General features: G+C 33.4%; 3 protein-coding genes and 2 pseudogenes across 6 annotated transcripts; 3 read left to right on the forward strand and 2 right to left on the reverse strand.

Annotated features, from left to right (window-relative positions):
- Positions 1-3109: 3109 nt before the first annotated feature.
- Positions 3110-4849, reverse strand: LOC125821935 (uncharacterized). Its single transcript, XM_049501286.1, has one exon. The coding sequence runs from the start codon at positions 4847-4849 to the stop codon at positions 3110-3112; it is 1740 nt and encodes a 579-aa protein (XP_049357243.1).
- Positions 4850-6109: 1260 nt separating this feature from the next.
- LOC125821936 (uncharacterized) lies at positions 6110-9104 on the reverse strand. Of its 4 annotated transcripts, none has more exons than XM_049501288.1 (3): positions 9028-9104; positions 6478-7615; positions 6110-6151 (listed from the first exon to the last, which is right to left on the reverse strand). In XM_049501288.1, exons 2-3 carry the CDS (start codon positions 7402-7404, stop codon positions 6146-6148), a joined length of 933 nt encoding a protein of 310 aa, XP_049357245.1. In that variant the 5' UTR covers positions 7405-7615; positions 9028-9104; the 3' UTR covers positions 6110-6145. The 4 variants fall into 4 exon arrangements, 3 of the variants coding, with proteins under 3 accessions (XP_049357245.1, XP_049357246.1, XP_049357244.1); XM_049501289.1 differs by lacking the exon at positions 6110-6151 and adding an exon at positions 6276-6350 and having other exon boundaries at positions 6490-7615; XM_049501287.1 differs by lacking the exon at positions 6110-6151 and adding an exon at positions 6276-6350.
- Positions 9105-9427: 323 nt separating this feature from the next.
- Positions 9428-9837, forward strand: LOC125822972 (SKP1-like protein 11; annotated as a pseudogene).
- Positions 9838-11640: 1803 nt separating this feature from the next.
- LOC125822434 (SKP1-like protein 1) lies at positions 11641-12083 on the forward strand (annotated as a pseudogene).
- A 1552-nt stretch (positions 12084-13635) lies between these two features.
- LOC125822973 (SKP1-like protein 1) lies at positions 13636-14091 on the forward strand. The gene is made up of 2 exons (XM_049502429.1): positions 13636-13750; positions 13838-14091. The coding sequence occupies exons 1-2, from the start codon at positions 13636-13638 to the stop codon at positions 14089-14091; spliced, it is 369 nt and encodes a 122-aa protein (XP_049358386.1).
- Positions 14092-16408: the final 2317 nt, after the last annotated feature.

The following is a 16408-nucleotide window of genomic DNA, read 5'->3' on the forward strand; positions in this document are numbered from 1 at the left end:
AAAATCTCCAAGTATAAGACCAGTTCGAAGAAAAAAGAAGTGATATAGAACACTGGGTGTCTGCATACAATTTAATCGAAAAAGGTGAAAGAACTGCAACTTCTATATCCTCAAACACAATCCATGTTGGAAGGCCAGGACGGAAAAAAGAGATCGAAATAACAAAAACAATATACAACATAAACTTCATTCGTGCATGACATTGAGAGGAAAATGCAAGAACTGATTCTCCAACTAACTTGTCTTATGGAATATCATTAACTTGACTGACAGTTACATGTCCCTCTGTTAGTAACTATGGGTACAACCTCAACCAAAGAAATCCATCTAAGAAGAAAACCTGTTTTACAGAGGTAAAGACTAGCATTGACCAACAAATGCATTCATAACTTGGTCCCTCTAGCCAACGTGTCCCAGACGAGTTGATCACCCACTGCATATAAGAGTGTCTTGATTCCTATAGCCAACCGATAGTGAACATGTTATCCTCACAATAAATGCAGACATAAATGGCTGCTCAAAAACTAGTCCCTGCAAGCACCAGAGATAAGGTTAGCATGTCTGTTGAACACCAGGAATAAGAAAAGTGAATCTGCCTCAAAATACAAGCACACATGTACAAACAAGACGCAACACAATAAGGAGAAGGCGAGAAGCGAACTGAAAATACAGTTATCCTCCTCCAGAGGAAGAGAACGATAGATCTAATTGATATTCTGGATGAGAAATATATCTACTGATAACACCCCCTCCCCCCAAATAGAGGCCATTCATCCCAATAACAGATATTCATTAATGACAGAAAACAGCACGAGTGGAAGTGCTTTAACCCTCTCTTGTTGGTAGTAAGTTACAATGTATCGCCTCTCAAGGGATTGACAAGAGGATACATTTAAGGAAACTGGCAAAAGTCTCAAAAACATTAATTGGAAGTTGAACTGCACCTATCTCCTAAGGAATTGCCAAGAAGAGTCACAGAAACTGACAGACGACCTCATAAACAAACTTTAGAAGGGACCTTTCACTTCCAAATTGCTGTGGAAGTTTAAAAAAATCTGTGACAAGTCAGTGAAGATGCTTCCTTAAAATTTGGTTCTTTTTGTCTTTCAGAAGTCATGAATTTAACACTGATCCATTAAAGGTATGATGTTTTTTTCTTTTTGAAATTGGATTAAGTTGCAGTTGTCATTTGAGGATTTGAAAATCCTAATTCAAAGTCTTTTATGTTTTAATTGCAATGGCAGACAATCAAGCGATCAGTGAAGATGCTTCCTTAAAATTTGGTTCTTTTTGTCTTTCAGAAGTCATGAATTTAACACTGATCCATTAAAGGTATGATGTTTTTTTCTTTTTGAAATTGGATTAAGTTGCAGTTGTCATTTGAGGATTTGAAAATCCTAATTCAAAGTCTTTTATGTTTTAATTGCAATGGCAGACAATCAAGCGATGTGGCAGATTGTTACTTCCTGGACCAAGTGCTACTAGTTTCTTCCCTAGCATCCCCCCCCCTCCCCCCCCCCTCCCCCCCCCCCCCCCTTCATTCCCCCTTCCATGACAGCAGGCATTGAAAAAAGAAGAAAAAATCCATAAAGTTCATATTTTTCCCAGTCAGTGAAAAAATCCACAGAATTCATCTTTTCCTTTTTTTCCCTTTCTATTCTCAATATATTCATCTCTGCTCTTGATTCAAAAACAAGCTCATCAAGTCACAAAATGAAGTGCAAATGCTGTAACAAAAAATTGCAGAAAAGCACCAAGATTGCTCAGGGCTTCAAGAGCACATCTTCACGAAGATAGACGTAAATGAAGAGAGATACTATATGCAACGTGAAAAACTAATTCACAAATACAATATATATGCAATGCAAGAAAGGTAAAAAGTTAAAAAATGTGTGACATGAAGAATAATCACTTTGGAGGCAGATAATTAAGGTAAACACAGAGAGTTAAATCACTGGCATACCAAAGTCCCTAACGCTTCACATCGCAACATACACAAGCAAGTTGGGGGAAGTCTTCAGTAAACACACTTATTTCATGGTTGAGAATGGAGAATATATAAAATTTTGGGATGATAAATGGCTGGGAACAGCATTTTGCAGAAATTTTTTCCAGGACTCTACCAATTAACTGAACAGCCCCAAGCATCAATCATAAACTGTTGGCAAGGAAACTCTAGTAGTTTAGCATTTAGAAGGAATATCCTAGACCAGGAGGAAAATGAGCTAAGCTCCTCATTGGATAGTTGACATGGATTCTCCATTTTCTTCTGAAAGACGTAATGGCATGGAGTTGTCGTAAAAATGGTATTTTTTCTGTCAAAAATCATGCTATACTAATCTTTGGAGCAGTAGTAGTATCGCTGAAGTATTGTCTTTTAGGAAACAAGTTTGGAAGGTAAAAAATCCAACAAAGATAGCCTGTTTCAGCTAGTTAGCTATTTTAGAAGCTTGTCTATCCCAAAAATACCTCACCGAAAGAGGATTGTGCTCTGCAACAGGTGGTATGTGCTACCCAAGAATCTGAAAGCATCAGCCACCTCTACTTCACTATCAAGTTGACAAAGACATCTGGAGTATGTTTTTGAATCTTTTTGGGGTTAGTTGAGTAATGCCCTACACTGTTAAGGAAGCTTGTGCTACCTGGGGCCTCTGGAGAGTTGGCAATCAGTGAAGATTATACGGCAAATAGTTCCACCATGCATCTTTTGGTGTATTTAGAATGTTTTGAAGGAGTCACTACACTCTCATATACGTGTTAAAGGCTAGATGTCTAAAACTCTTTTTTGTTGTTGTGGGCATCTTCTTTTTTGGGAAATAGGTAATGAGAGTACTTCATCCGTGGATCAAGATAGGAGTGACAGATTCAGTGGCAATTCAAATCTACAGATAAGTTTCAGATCACACTAAAGATAATTAAATCCTAATTATGGTATCAGCTATGATGATAATTTAACAAAAAAAAAGGGTATCAGCTATGTGGATATACAAGGAGAGCATTTTTCGCTATCCATGTCACGACTACTTTTACAACTAAAATTCTACGACGGGACAGAGCAATAAAAGATCAATCTACATAAACATAATTCTTAAAGCAAGGATCATAAAGCTTACCAGTATTTGATCAAACCATCCCAACCACAAGTAGCAACTTTACTTTGTTCCAGAGGATGCCACTCTGCACCAATACAGACCCCGTCATGACACTTGAGAGTTCTGAAGACCTTACACGATTTCCAATCCCAAAACCAGCATCTGCCTTCACCATCTCCTGAGAAGACAAACCGTCCATCAGGTGAGAAATTGACCTGGCAGGCATAACCAGCGACAATGTGTCCAGCAAATCTTTTCTTTTTATTCAGCTGAAATCTCTCTCGTGTACTATAAATAAGAATCTGGTTATCCAAACTTTGTGCTGCAATCCAATTCCCATTTGGATGGGGCGAAATAGATGGCATGGAATGCATATGGGGTTCACTTATATACTTGATAACAACCGGAATACCATATTCCCAAACACGTAGTGATTTATCATCACTAGAGGTCACAAACCTCCTATTATTATCCACAAAGGTAATTGTATTAACTGCCCCCAGATGTTGATCGTACTCTTGTGTAATCTGTCCACTGTTTATATCCCACTGCACAATCTTCTTATCACTCATACCAGCCAAAAGTACATTCTGCTTATCCTCATCAGGATTAAGCCTCACCACATAGGGTATCTTACCTGTCGTGAAGGTTTGAATTACTTGTCCTGTTTCTGTATCCCAATACTTAATGTACTTATCATATCCAGCTGTCAAAAACTTCGACCCGTCATTGCTAAACCAAATATCCCTCACTGCCTTTGTATGCCCCATGTAAGTCCTCATACATTTACCGGAATTGTAAACATCCCAAATCTTCACCTTTGTATCCATCCCAGCTGACAAAATCAAATGACCATGCTTAGGGAAAAACCTAATAGCTGAAACCCCTTTCGTGTGTCCACTCCAAGTATGAACTAATCTCTTTGGTATATAACAATGATCATTAGCAGCCTTTGCATCCTTCGGTGGAGCAATCCAAGACCTGCCCTGATAATCCTTTTCCTCTTTACCATGAAATGTGCTCTTTTCAACCATAGGCTCCGCCTTATCTTTATCACCGCCTCTTTCTTCACCCTTCTTCTTAGCATACTCTTCAGCATACTTTTTCTGCTCCTCAGATAATTCCACTTGCAACCCTTCTTTCTTTCCAGCCCATGGACTCTTCCTGTTCTTCATCAACCATGTGTCTGTGGACGGATTTTCAACTTCCGTCATATCCACGTCCTGCTCATCACCCTCCTCCTCCTCCATTTTTTCCTTCTTTTTCTCTAACTTCCTCTTCTTCTGTTCATGCTGTGGTATGTTATACACAGAAATTGCATCACATTCCTTCATTTTTTCCAAATCACCGATGTAGCTATTTTCAGAGGGATCAACAGCATACCCATACTTCTGAAAAGTATTGTACTGCTCGTCAAATACAAAGGGTTCAATGGACGCGTCCTCAACGAACCCTAGCTTGTGATTTCTGAGTCCTTGAGCTAACCCGTCCTTTGCGTACGGGTGAGCTGGACCGCAAATTGGTGCCCATAGTTGTTCGTATGTCGGGTTGAATCCAACGAGGTGCTGGGTCGGATCAAGGGGTTTGGATTGAGCTCTTGCAGCTTCGCCGGCAACTGTTAGGGCTAGCATGGTGTCGTCGACTTTAGGGGCGGCGGATTTAGAAGGAAGCATTCGGATTGGGGAAGAATCCGGCGAAGATTGGGAATCAGGGTTAGCGATTTCATCGTCCTCGGCGTAGGATCGCAATAGGTCCATTAGGGATTTACAGATACTGTGAAAATCGTAAATATTGAGTAATAATCAAAGTTTTGTAGCTGAGACTATATTTTCCCAAAATCTAGACAACGATGATGAAATTGTCCCTCATATAATGAAAAAAAAAAAAAAAAGACTTTTTTAATTATTACTTATACTTTTATTGATTTTGTAAATTTTTAAAAAATTCCAAAAAAATAAATTAAATTAAATTCTCCTTTATAACTAAACAATTATTTATTTTGAAAGTACAAATAAAGCCTTAATCCGTGAATTATTTTACTTTACTACTCCCTCCGTCTCTATTTACTTGTCAAATATTTTCTAATTTGATTTCCCCTTTTTACTTGTCATTTTTGACAAATCAAGAAACAATAATTCTCTTAATATGTGTGTCAAATCAAAATTTGACAAATAAAAAAGAACAAAAAAATATTATATAGAAACGGCTAGAAACTTACAATTGTTCAACAACATGTCTGCTTCTAGTCTAAACAAGTTAGCATGATTGTATGAATTCTTAGCAACCACATTCATAAGTAACATTATGAACAGAATTACTATGCTTAGTTCAAGTTGAGGTAAGAGTTGGATGTTTTGAACAAAGTTGAAGGGAAAAAAATAATGTTCACCTATATATATTAATTAGTTTCTGAATATATGTGTTGCACGTGTTATTCAATATCAATTACATCATAGAAAATAATCTTAAATTGTTTGCTTAACTTCTTAACTTTGTTTTCTATCAACACAATGATTAAATTCAAAACTAAAGATCTATTGAACTTCAGTAAAAATGACAATGAAAATAATTAAGCAATATTGTCTTTCATCTATAAAAACAGTAATCATAATAATAAACTATAAAGAAAGAACCAATTAATGAAAATAATAAAACCAATGTACCAGAGAAACCTATTATCTAAGCTTTTTGAAGCTTTCCTTTGAAATTTTTGTGATAATTTTTAGTAGAAATTTCAATTATTTTTATTTTTTCGAGATAAATACTCTATAAGTGGTAAAATTACATTGATACTCTAATTTATCAATATTCACAATCATGATAAAATTCAAAACAAAATATTGTTGAACCTTGGTAAAAAGTGACATGGAACAATATTTTAGAAAGTAGAGAAGGATTATGCTATATGTTATGTGGAGCTTCAACTGGAAAAGAGCCTATAGGTACAGTAAAAGCCAAGAGTTTGATGTACTGATAACCCAAGTATCAAATTGTAAAAAGCCTAACAATGATTTTATCTGTGCTGCTTATTAACACAATTTTCAGTTCCTGCCTCATACCTGTTGCAGAAGATAGAGGACATGTGGTTAGAAAAAATATACTTATGAATCAATGAAACATTTTAGAATGAATTATAGTAGTTGAGTCATAATACACAGGAACTAATTGAAGTATCACTAGCAGTAGCAGATATCAAAACTGAAGCAGCATTTCTTCTTAGGAAACCAATAGTCATGTTATGCAACATCATTTTAAGACCTGTAGAGGACCACCTTGCACGCACAACCACCAAGGCAATTTAGTGAGACATAAGACCGGTACCTAGAAAAGGAATACTGAGCATGTAGCACAGTGTCAACTGCATGTCATAGACAAGTTATTTTACCTCTTGCAGTACCTTTGAACCTTCATAAGAAAATAGCCGAGAAGCATTTGCAAAGCTTATCTCAGCAAGTTCTTCTTTTGTCAGCTCAAGTAGTGATGCAACATAGGAGAGTACATGGTGAATGTTTGCAGGATGGTTATGGATTTCTTCTGCCTGTTGTTCATTGCCTTTGTCCTCCTCCGGTGATTTCTCAGATGGATTTCCATCATTAATTCCTCCACTTGATGTTCCATCAGCTGATGAAGCTTCCTTCTCGATCAAATACAGAGAATCCGGATTGCTCAATTTTGGCAAAGCATCTGGTGCATCTGTCTCCAACAAGATCCTGTCCTTAGGAATTGACTTTAACATTTTCTTCGCCTTGATTTCCTTCATGGACATAAGGAACCCAGAGAAGGAGAAGTAAGCACCAAGCTTAGCAAATTCAGGAACCATTTCGGCAGAGCCGAGGTACGAGTGCAGGATGAAACCAGCAGGAACAGGCCCCGCAGATTTCAATAATTCAAGCAGATCCCCGAAAGCACGAACACAATGTATGGATGCTGGTCTTTCCAACTCTTTGGCAAGTTGAAGCTGCTGTCGACAGACATCCACCTGATCAGCGAAATCAATCTTCCTTCCAAATGAACCTTTATCTAAACCAATCTCTCCAACTGCAGCAGCAGGAGTAGACTCCAAAAATCCTCTCAAGGTTTTCAGCCAATTAGGAGTCCTCTCAGTTATAAACCAGGGATGGAGCCCAAAGTTTGGAACAATACAAGGGTAGCATTCACTCATTTCCTTGACCAAATGCCAATCTTTCTCTGACAAGCCATTGACAGCAAAATGGACAACTCCTGTTTCAGTCGTGGTCTTAATAATTTTTGGGACCATATTAAGGATCCTTGGATCTTGGAGGTGACAATGAGAATCAAAGAGTTTAATCATTATGGGTCTTGAAACTGCCAGACTCTTCTCTTCTCTTGATACACTCTAAGTTGGTATTATACTGCTTTTTCCTTGAATGAACCCTTAATGAAGCTCATGTGCTGGAGAAAGATAATGGAAACTGGAAGATGCTACACTGTCTCGCAACTGTATGATAGATAAAGGTGTAGCTAGCTTGTGTATGTATGACAAACAAATGACTAAAGGGAATCTGCACAAATCAAAAGCTGAAAATAAAATGAAGTACCAGTAACCACTCAGAAGTCCAACAATTTCATAATACAACTCAAAAATCCAAATCCATAAACCCATAAGAACACCACATTCAAGTTGGTCTGCCTTATTAAACCTGACTGCATGCGCACAGCAAAATGAGAGTAATGCTTAGAGTTATAGAAAAATGACTTTCAAACAGGATAAGTGTTACTTAGGAATTCTAATCATATTTGAACTGAAACAAATATGATTATGCCAAAAATGAGAGTTCATACACAAGGCTACATTCAAAGTACATCTCTACAACCAATTTTTTAGTCTTGAACCTCAAATAGGAGTGTAGACTATAAAACCAGTGAAACCGCAGTATGGTGAACCTGCAACTCAGGTGCTCAGACTGTTAGACATTGGGTATCAGCTTGAAGTAAATTATCTCAATGTTATCACTGGGTGGGCGGAATCGAAATGAAAAACATGACTAAACTATTTCATTTCCAATTCGATGGTTTAAATTCATCATCAATAAATCAGGCTCCATTCTGAAACGACTCTTCCTCTTTCTTTCAACCAAAGTAGCCATTCTTCCTATTTCTAATTCCAGACAAAGTAAAAGTATTTCTTATTGATCTAAACACCAGAAAGAAGAAAACAAACCAATGAGAACAAGCAGAGAGAAGTAAGCAAGTTACAAACAGGATAAATAAACAGATAATATAAGTAGGAAAACAAAATAAAGAGGACCAACAGCCAAAACCTATAGATAAACAATTTTCGCCAGAAGTTTACACAAACACTATAAAAATGTCACTAGATGCAGCTCCTTTTTTTTGTTTTTATTTATTTGTTACTAAGAAAGACACACATTTATGGCAGAAGAGTTTCACAGAGATCTAAGGATCACTAAACAGAGAACACAAGTCATACATTCACTCTATTTATCATCAGTTCATCACTATTGTTAGTTTTTTGTATCATCAGTTCATCACTATTGTTAGTTCTATTTATCATCAGTTCATCACTATTGTTAGTTTCAAGGGTCTATCAGAAACCGTCTCTCTACGCAGGGATAAGGTCTGCATACATCCTACCCTCACCAGATTCCACTTATCGGATTACAGGAAATCAGATACAATCTCAATTTCCCTCTTATTTAGGGTTAAAAAAAACTTAGTGAAAGCTTAAAGATGTGTTTACAACTTTTCAAACACCATTCTCCAAAGGCATAATTTTGCAAAAAGATACCCAACAAGCGCTTTCTTATACCCATCACCATCTTCCTACCTGTTACATATGTTCTGATTGATAAAGATTGGATTTTTCAAACACCCATTCACTCCAATTACAAGAAATTTTCATTTTTTTAAGCAATAGTCTCCATAAATTTTCTTGGAATGAATAATTAAGTACCTGGAATATGAGCTCTGAAATTCCGGTACACCAAAAAAGAGAAGCTTTCTCAATCCCATTCACACTCAAAATTCTCAGGGACAGCTCGAACCACATCTATTTCCTAGGGTTAACCATGGTTAGATATTAGTGATAAAAATTAAAATTATTTTTTCTCCTAATTGAGATTTGGAAGAGAAAAAAAAAAGGCTTCCTTTTTCTAATTTTATTCGGTCACATACATACATTTAGATAAAATTTTCACAATTACCTAATTTGACACAAAACAGATTTTCCCAAACTCTTTTTTTCCCCTTTTGACTTCCTACTTCAACTAGAACAACGAAAATCTAATCTTCTATAAATTAAGCCGTCCAGACCTCTGAGACAGTATAATTCTTCAAATCTTCTTTCAATAATATTCTCGGAATTTGTACTGGACGAGGCAATAGCCGTAAGGTCACAAGCTATCAAGAATATGGTTGAAGACGATTGTGTTTCAAACATCATTCCCTTGCCTAATGTTCATAGCAAAACAATGATCAAAGTGATCGAATACTGGAAGAAACATTCAGAAGAAGGCGTCTCCAAAGACATGTTGATAGATTTTGACAAGGTTTTCGTGAATGTGCACCACTCGATTTTGTACGATCTTATTTTAGCTGCTAATTTTCTTACGATAAAGAGATATTGGATATGATGTGTCAAGAAGTTGCCGATAGGGTTAAAGGAAAAACACCAGAAGAAATACGTAAAGAATTTGATATCAAGAATGATTTTACTCCAGAGGAAGAAGAGAAGATTCGTAAAGAGAATGCTTGGGGCTTTTGAATGATTTTATAACACTGATGTTATTTTTAATTTTTTGTTCTTTTTTTATTCTAGAATCGGAACAATCTAGTTAGTTATATCCTATTTTATTTAGTTCTATCTTCTGTTGTTCTTTTTTTATATAATTGTTGTTTGGTTTTTATTGATTTATAAATTTATAAATTATGTTGAAAAGAAATTAGAGCTATTTATATAAAATTTGAAAAAAAACAATTGAAAGATAAATTTGATATCCCAAAAAGAAATATTCAAATTTATTTTTTATAATAATTTTGAGTTATTTTCATTCAAAGCATAGTTGATAAATTTTCTTAATTAATTGACACAATTTAAGTATTGAAAAATCTCTTAACATAGCTTTTCTTTGAAGTTACTCATAAAACAACAAAAAAAATTTAAGTATTAGGGAATCCTTTAAAAGACTATTAAAGTTTAAAACTTAAAAAACAAGAGAGAAACATTATGGAGTTTCACTTTTAATATAAGGTTATATTGGTTTACATGTCACTTTTAAAAATTCAATAATAATGTTAAATGGTGCTAGAGCTTAAAAAATATTCTTCGACTTGATTTGGGTAAGAAGATAGAGATTGGAAGAACGTATAGAAAAATTCTTGAAAGGAAGTGTTATAGTCAAAGTGAGATCCTACTTGGCACAAATTCGAATTAGTTGAATTTTAATACAACTATTAAACATTGAGTGAAAAGTTATAAAATAATAATTGGAGGAATGTATATATGTATCGTCTTTCCTTTTGCACAATATATAGTGCATCTTGCAAGTTATTAACAGATGGTTTAACATATTACGACAAAAGAAATCAATTATTACAATTGCTATGAAAAAATACTTGTAATACTCCAAATTTTAGGATAATAATTACTACGGCTTCACAAATAATTGTATCATTGACCAAAATGCTTATTAATTGAATGATTGTATGTACATGTAATGTATCGATATTTTATAAATAATGTTTGATCGTATATATGTGTGATGTACATTATATATCATATATGTATATATAATCAGAAACACATTTAAATAATATTTATACATTGCAACGCATTTTCCTCACGAGTTGATTGTTTTTCCAATATCGACCAGCTCAAATCTCTTCTAAATAATACTAAATTATAGATATGGGAAACTTTCAATGTTTTAATTCTTTTAAATATTATAGATTCTATAGAAATGATCAATTCACATTTGTTGTTGATCAAATTTTAAAATTTGAGGTTTGAAACGTTTTAATGACAGATTTCTATGGATATTCGATTTAAATCTCCACTAAACAATCCTAAAATGTAGATTACAGGATCTCCACCAAATGGTCATTCTGTTTAATTATTCAAATTTACTATTACCATCTTCCTATCTGTTACATTTATTCTGAGTGATAAAGATTGAATCTTTAAAATCCCCACTAACTCCAATTACAAGAAATTTTATATTTCTTTAAGCAATAGTCTCCATGAATAATTATGTATGTGTTTACAACTTTTCAAACATCATGGTTAGATATTACAGAAAAACTAATTTTTCTCCTAATTGAGATTTGGAAGAAAAAAAAGGCTTCCTTTTCCTAATCTTATTTTGTCACATACATATGGTTTAGGTAGAATTTTCACAACTTCCTAATTTGACATTGTTAATGCAAAAGTGATTCTCCCATCAAACTTATTTTTTCGGTTTTGACTTTCTACTTTAATTAGGATAGTGTAATTTAATGCTCTATAAATTAAGTCCTTCAAACCTCTCAAACATTATAATCATTTGATTCAAATATATATTGATCATCCATGTCTTCTTCCACAAAGTTCTTAACTCTAAAGACTTACGATGGTAAAGAATTTGTACTCGACGAGGTGATAGTTGTAAGATCACAAACTATCAAGAATATGGTTGAAGATGATTGTGTTTCAAATGTCATTCCCCTACCTAATGTTCATAGCAAAACAATGACCAAAGTGATCGAATACTGGAGGAAGGCGTCTCCAAAGACATGTTGATGGATTTTGACAAGGCTTTTGTGAAGGTGCACCACTCGATTTTGCATGCTCTTATCTTAGTTGTTAATTTTCTTAACGATAAGGAGATATTGGATATGATGTGTCAAGAAGTTGCCGATAGGATTAAAGGGAAAACACAAGAAGAAATATGCAAAGAATTTGATATCAAGAATGATTTTACTCCATAGGAAGAAGAAGAGATCTGTAAAGAGAATGCTTGGGACTTTGAATGATTTTATAGTTATTTTCAAAAAAAAAATTAATTTAGAATTAAAATTGTCTAATTAGCTATATCCTATTTTATTTAGTTCTATCTTCTTATGTTCTTTTTTATAGAATTTTTATTTGATTTTTATTGATTTATAAATTTATAAATTATGTTGAAAAGAAATTGAAGCTATTTATATTAAATTTGAAAAAAAAAACATTCATCCAAATGGTTAAAAGATGAATTGATATCTCAAAAAGAAATATCTACATTTATTTTTTTAATAATTTTGAGTTATTTTCGTTCAAAGCATGTCCAATTGACTTAATATAAAGAAAATTGTTGGAAGAATGTATAGAAAAACGCTACAGTCCGAGTGAGATCCTACTTGGCGCGAATTCAAATTAATTAAACTTTAATGCAGATATTAAACACTGGGTGAAGAAACTAAAAAATATTAATTGGAGGAACGTATATATGTATCATCTTTCATTTTGCACAATATATAGTGCATCTTGCAAGGTGATAGTGGGTGAGCTTAAAATATTACAATAGAAGAAGTAAATTGTTACAATTGTATGAAAAAATACTAGTAATATTCCAAAATTTAGGGCAATATTTACTACGGCTTCTCAAGTAAATGTATCATTGACCAAATTCTTATTTAATTAAATGGCTGAATGTATATGTAATGTATCAATATTATATAAATAGTGTAAGATTGTATATATGTATGATCTATAGCTATACATTAGATATGTATGAATAATCACAAAAACAGTGACATAATATTTATACATTACAACGCATCTTCCTCACGAGTTGAATTTTTTTCAATATCGACTAGTTTAAATCTCCTCTAAATAGTCCTAAATTATAGATATGAGCAAATCTCAATGTTTCGATTATTTTAGTATATTATATTTTCACTAGAAATGATCAATTTAAATTTGTGGTAGATCAAATTTTAAATTTTGAGATTCAAAAGCTTTTAATGAATGATTTCAATGGATATCTATTCAAGTCTCCACTAAACAATACAAAATTTAGATATTATTAGCTACTCTCAATATTTCTATTCTCTAGATATATTATTCACTCAAAATAATGTATAGTTGCGACGATGTCGAATTTTTATTTATTTAAACTTACCCAATTGCCCGAAGAAGATCCGAGTAGACATAGACATAATCAGTAAATGATCAAATGGTCATTCTATTGTTTTAGTTTCTCGATTACTTTTATTGAAAATTTAGTCAAACAAAGCGATTTTAATAACTATCAGAAATGACTCGTCTTCTAGTAGATGACTAAAGAAACAATGAGTTTAAACTTTCCTTGTCACTTTAAATTATATCATTATCATAATAATTTAAGACATAATAGGTATATTTTAAAAAGCAAATTAATTAAACTTCAAAAAAGAAAAAATAATAAATTTTGGTCAATGTAATATTTAGCTTTCCATATTCCTACCACAACTTGGGAAAGTAATGAAAACCTAATACACTATAAAAGACCAAGCTAGTCTCATGTAGTGAAATCATTCATTCCTAACTCTTTCTATTTTCTTTGTCATGTCTTCAGAAAAACTCATAACTTTCAAGACTAGCGATGGTGAGGAATTCAAACACACTGAGGTTGTAGCTATGAGGTCAGAAGTCATCAAGAACATGGTACAAAACGTTGATTGTACTTCTAATGTCCTTTCCTTGTCTAATGTTGATGGCAAAACAATGACAAAAGTGGTTCAGTATTGAAAAAAATATTCGAAAGAAGGTGTTACAAAAGAACAGTTAAAGAGTTTTGATCAGGATTTCTTGAAGATGAGCCAATTAGAATTAGTTGGTGTTCTCTTGGCTGCAAATTTTTTTGATGATAAGCAATTGACTGAGGTAGTAATCCAAGAATTTGCTAATAGGATCAAAGGGAAACCAATAGAGGAAATACGTGAAGTATTTGGTATCGCGAATGATTATACTCCAGTGGAAGAGGAGGAGATCCGTAGAGAGAATGCTTGGGATTTTGAATGATTTTATAATATTTCTGTTATTTCCTTAGCTATATCCTATTTTTATTGTTATTTTATTTATGTTAGTTCTATCTTGTGCTGTTCCTTTTTGAAGAAATATTGCTTAGTTTTGAATGATTTATAAATTATGTTGTAAAGAAATTAAAGCTTGTTATGTTATTTGAGAAAAAAAATATTATCCTTTTAGATACGTTATTCACTCAAATCTCCTCTAAATAGTCCTAAATTATATGTATATCTAAGCAACTTTTGATGTTTTAATTCTTTTAATATATTGTATATTCACTAGAAATGACTAATTCACATTCGACATATTAAATTATAAATTTGAGGTTAGAAACATTTTAATGACAGATTTCAATAGATATCCGATTCAAATAATTTAGATTACATGACCTCCTCCGTCATACAACTATGATTGGATGATAGAAAAATTAAATGGTTGAAATGGAGTTATAGTAGTGAATCCGGCGGCGGCGAAGAGGAGGAAAAAGGTTGGATTTACAGCAGTTCAACGTACATTAACAATTGAAGAAGTAAAGAGAATTTTTTGTTAAAAAAATAGAATGAGAAATAAATGAAAATAAAATTAAAAAATAATTGGCATGTGGTAGGTAATAGTTGGCGTGTGTATGCACTTTCTTTCTTATACGTGAGATTGATTGAAATCTGGGATATTTTTATCACGTTTAAATTATTTAAGGGAGTGCTAGGACCTTTGCAAAGTTCCAGTGTCATTTAAAAAATGTGTTATAGTTGAATGGGGATAATGATGCATTTTCTCTCTAAATCATAAGACCTAGAATAGTCTCTCCACTTATATCGTTCATGTTGGGAGGACAATTAACATACAAACAAAATAATACGATGAACGTTACTTCCTCCGGCTCATATTAAATATTAGACTTTTCTCTTTACATGTCTTTTAAAAAAATCATGAATAAGAAGGTTAGTTGGAAAGAAATTACACCTAGTTATATTATTTGAGAAAATTAGGTAGAGTTTTAATTTCCCTCTTGTTTAGGGTATAAAAAAGGAAACTCGGTGATAGCTTAAAGATGTGTCTACAACTATTCAAACACCATTCTCCAAAGTAATAATAACTTCAGGTTTTACAAGAAGATACACAACAAAAGCTTTCTTGTATCTATCACCATCTTCCTTTCTGTTACATATGTTCTGAGTGATAAAGATGGGATTTTTCAAACACCCATTAACTCCAATTACAAGAAATTTTCTGTTTTTAAGCAATAGTGTCCATAAATATTTCCATGAACTATTTTTTCCCTCGTTTTGACTTCCTACTTCAACTAGAACAGTGAAAACCTAATGCTCTATAAATTAACCCCTTCAAACCTCTCAGACATTATAATCATTTAAATCTCCTTTCGATAATATTCTCAACAAAAATAAATTAACATCTCTTATTCAAATATATTTTTATCATCATGTCTTCTTTACCAAAGTTCTTAACTCTAAAGACTTGTGTAACATCTCGCAACTAGAAAGAAGTTTAAAATCTGGAAATAGTTACTTTTGGAAAGAAGAAGGAAATTTGGGAATGTTTAAGTAAGTTAAAGTGAGTTTTTGGTCAACTTCAAATGACCATAATTATTAGCTTAGGATGATATAGGTGTAGTTCCGGATATTCTTGGAAAACTCTTGGAATGATCTTTCCAACGCCGCCAAGTTTGCGCGATTCCGAGTTCGTATGAGTGAGTTATGCCCTTTGGAAGTTGGGATGTTGGATTAAGGAAATGTCCAATCCGGAATTTTAAGGGGTATTTTAGTCTTTTCATTGCCCTATTATTTTAATCAATTTTTAGAAGTTTAATATGGGTCAAATCAAATTTTAGTCAGTTTTAGATTTTGGCATTTCACGCTAGGACTAAGGAGAAAGGAGAAGAGAAAAGAAGAAGGAGAAAAGGGCAAATTCATCAAGATCGATCAAGAAAGTTGGTGTTTCGCCAAGGATTTACTTCTATCAGGTATGTGAGGCTCTCATAACATTGGGATCGTTCTCCCTCGTGCCAAGCATATTTATTTAAGTTTGGATTTGTCCTAAAAGCATTTGAATATTAATGATCTTGATACCTATTCTTGAATTCATATATTTGTTCTTGAATTTGACTGAGTTGGGAAGTTTTTGAGTTCGTTACGTCACATTATAGGGCCGGTTCGAGTTAGGTTCTTAGGTACATTTGCTGGGTATATGTATCTAAAAGTAATTTGAGAAAAAGAAACGAGTTTGGGTTAATTGGGGTTGGAAAACGAAGAAGAAATTTCGTCGGACGAAATAAGAGGATCGCCGCGCGTCG

Source organism: Solanum verrucosum, unplaced genomic scaffold (genome assembly GCF_900185275.1).
Source record: "Solanum verrucosum unplaced genomic scaffold, falcon-dt-bn FXZP01000103.1, whole genome shotgun sequence".
Taxonomy (NCBI): domain Eukaryota; kingdom Viridiplantae; phylum Streptophyta; class Magnoliopsida; order Solanales; family Solanaceae; genus Solanum; species Solanum verrucosum.

What these genes read in the sequence shown, in the direction of transcription:
- LOC125821935 (XM_049501286.1), bottom strand. Translation starts at nt 4,849, where the DNA reads ATGGACCTATTGCGATCCTACGCCGAGGACGATGAAATCGCTAACCCT.
- LOC125821936 (XM_049501287.1), bottom strand. Translation starts at nt 7,404, where the DNA reads ATGATTAAACTCTTTGATTCTCATTGTCACCTCCAAGATCCAAGGATC.
- LOC125822973 (XM_049502429.1), top strand. Translation starts at nt 13,636, where the DNA reads ATGTCTTCAGAAAAACTCATAACTTTCAAGACTAGCGATGGTGAGGAA. An exon ending in CATGGTACAAAACGTTGATT is followed by an intron (nt 13,751 to 13,837) that starts GTACTTCTAATG and finishes ATTCGAAAGAAG; the next exon opens with GTGTTACAAAAGAACAGTTA.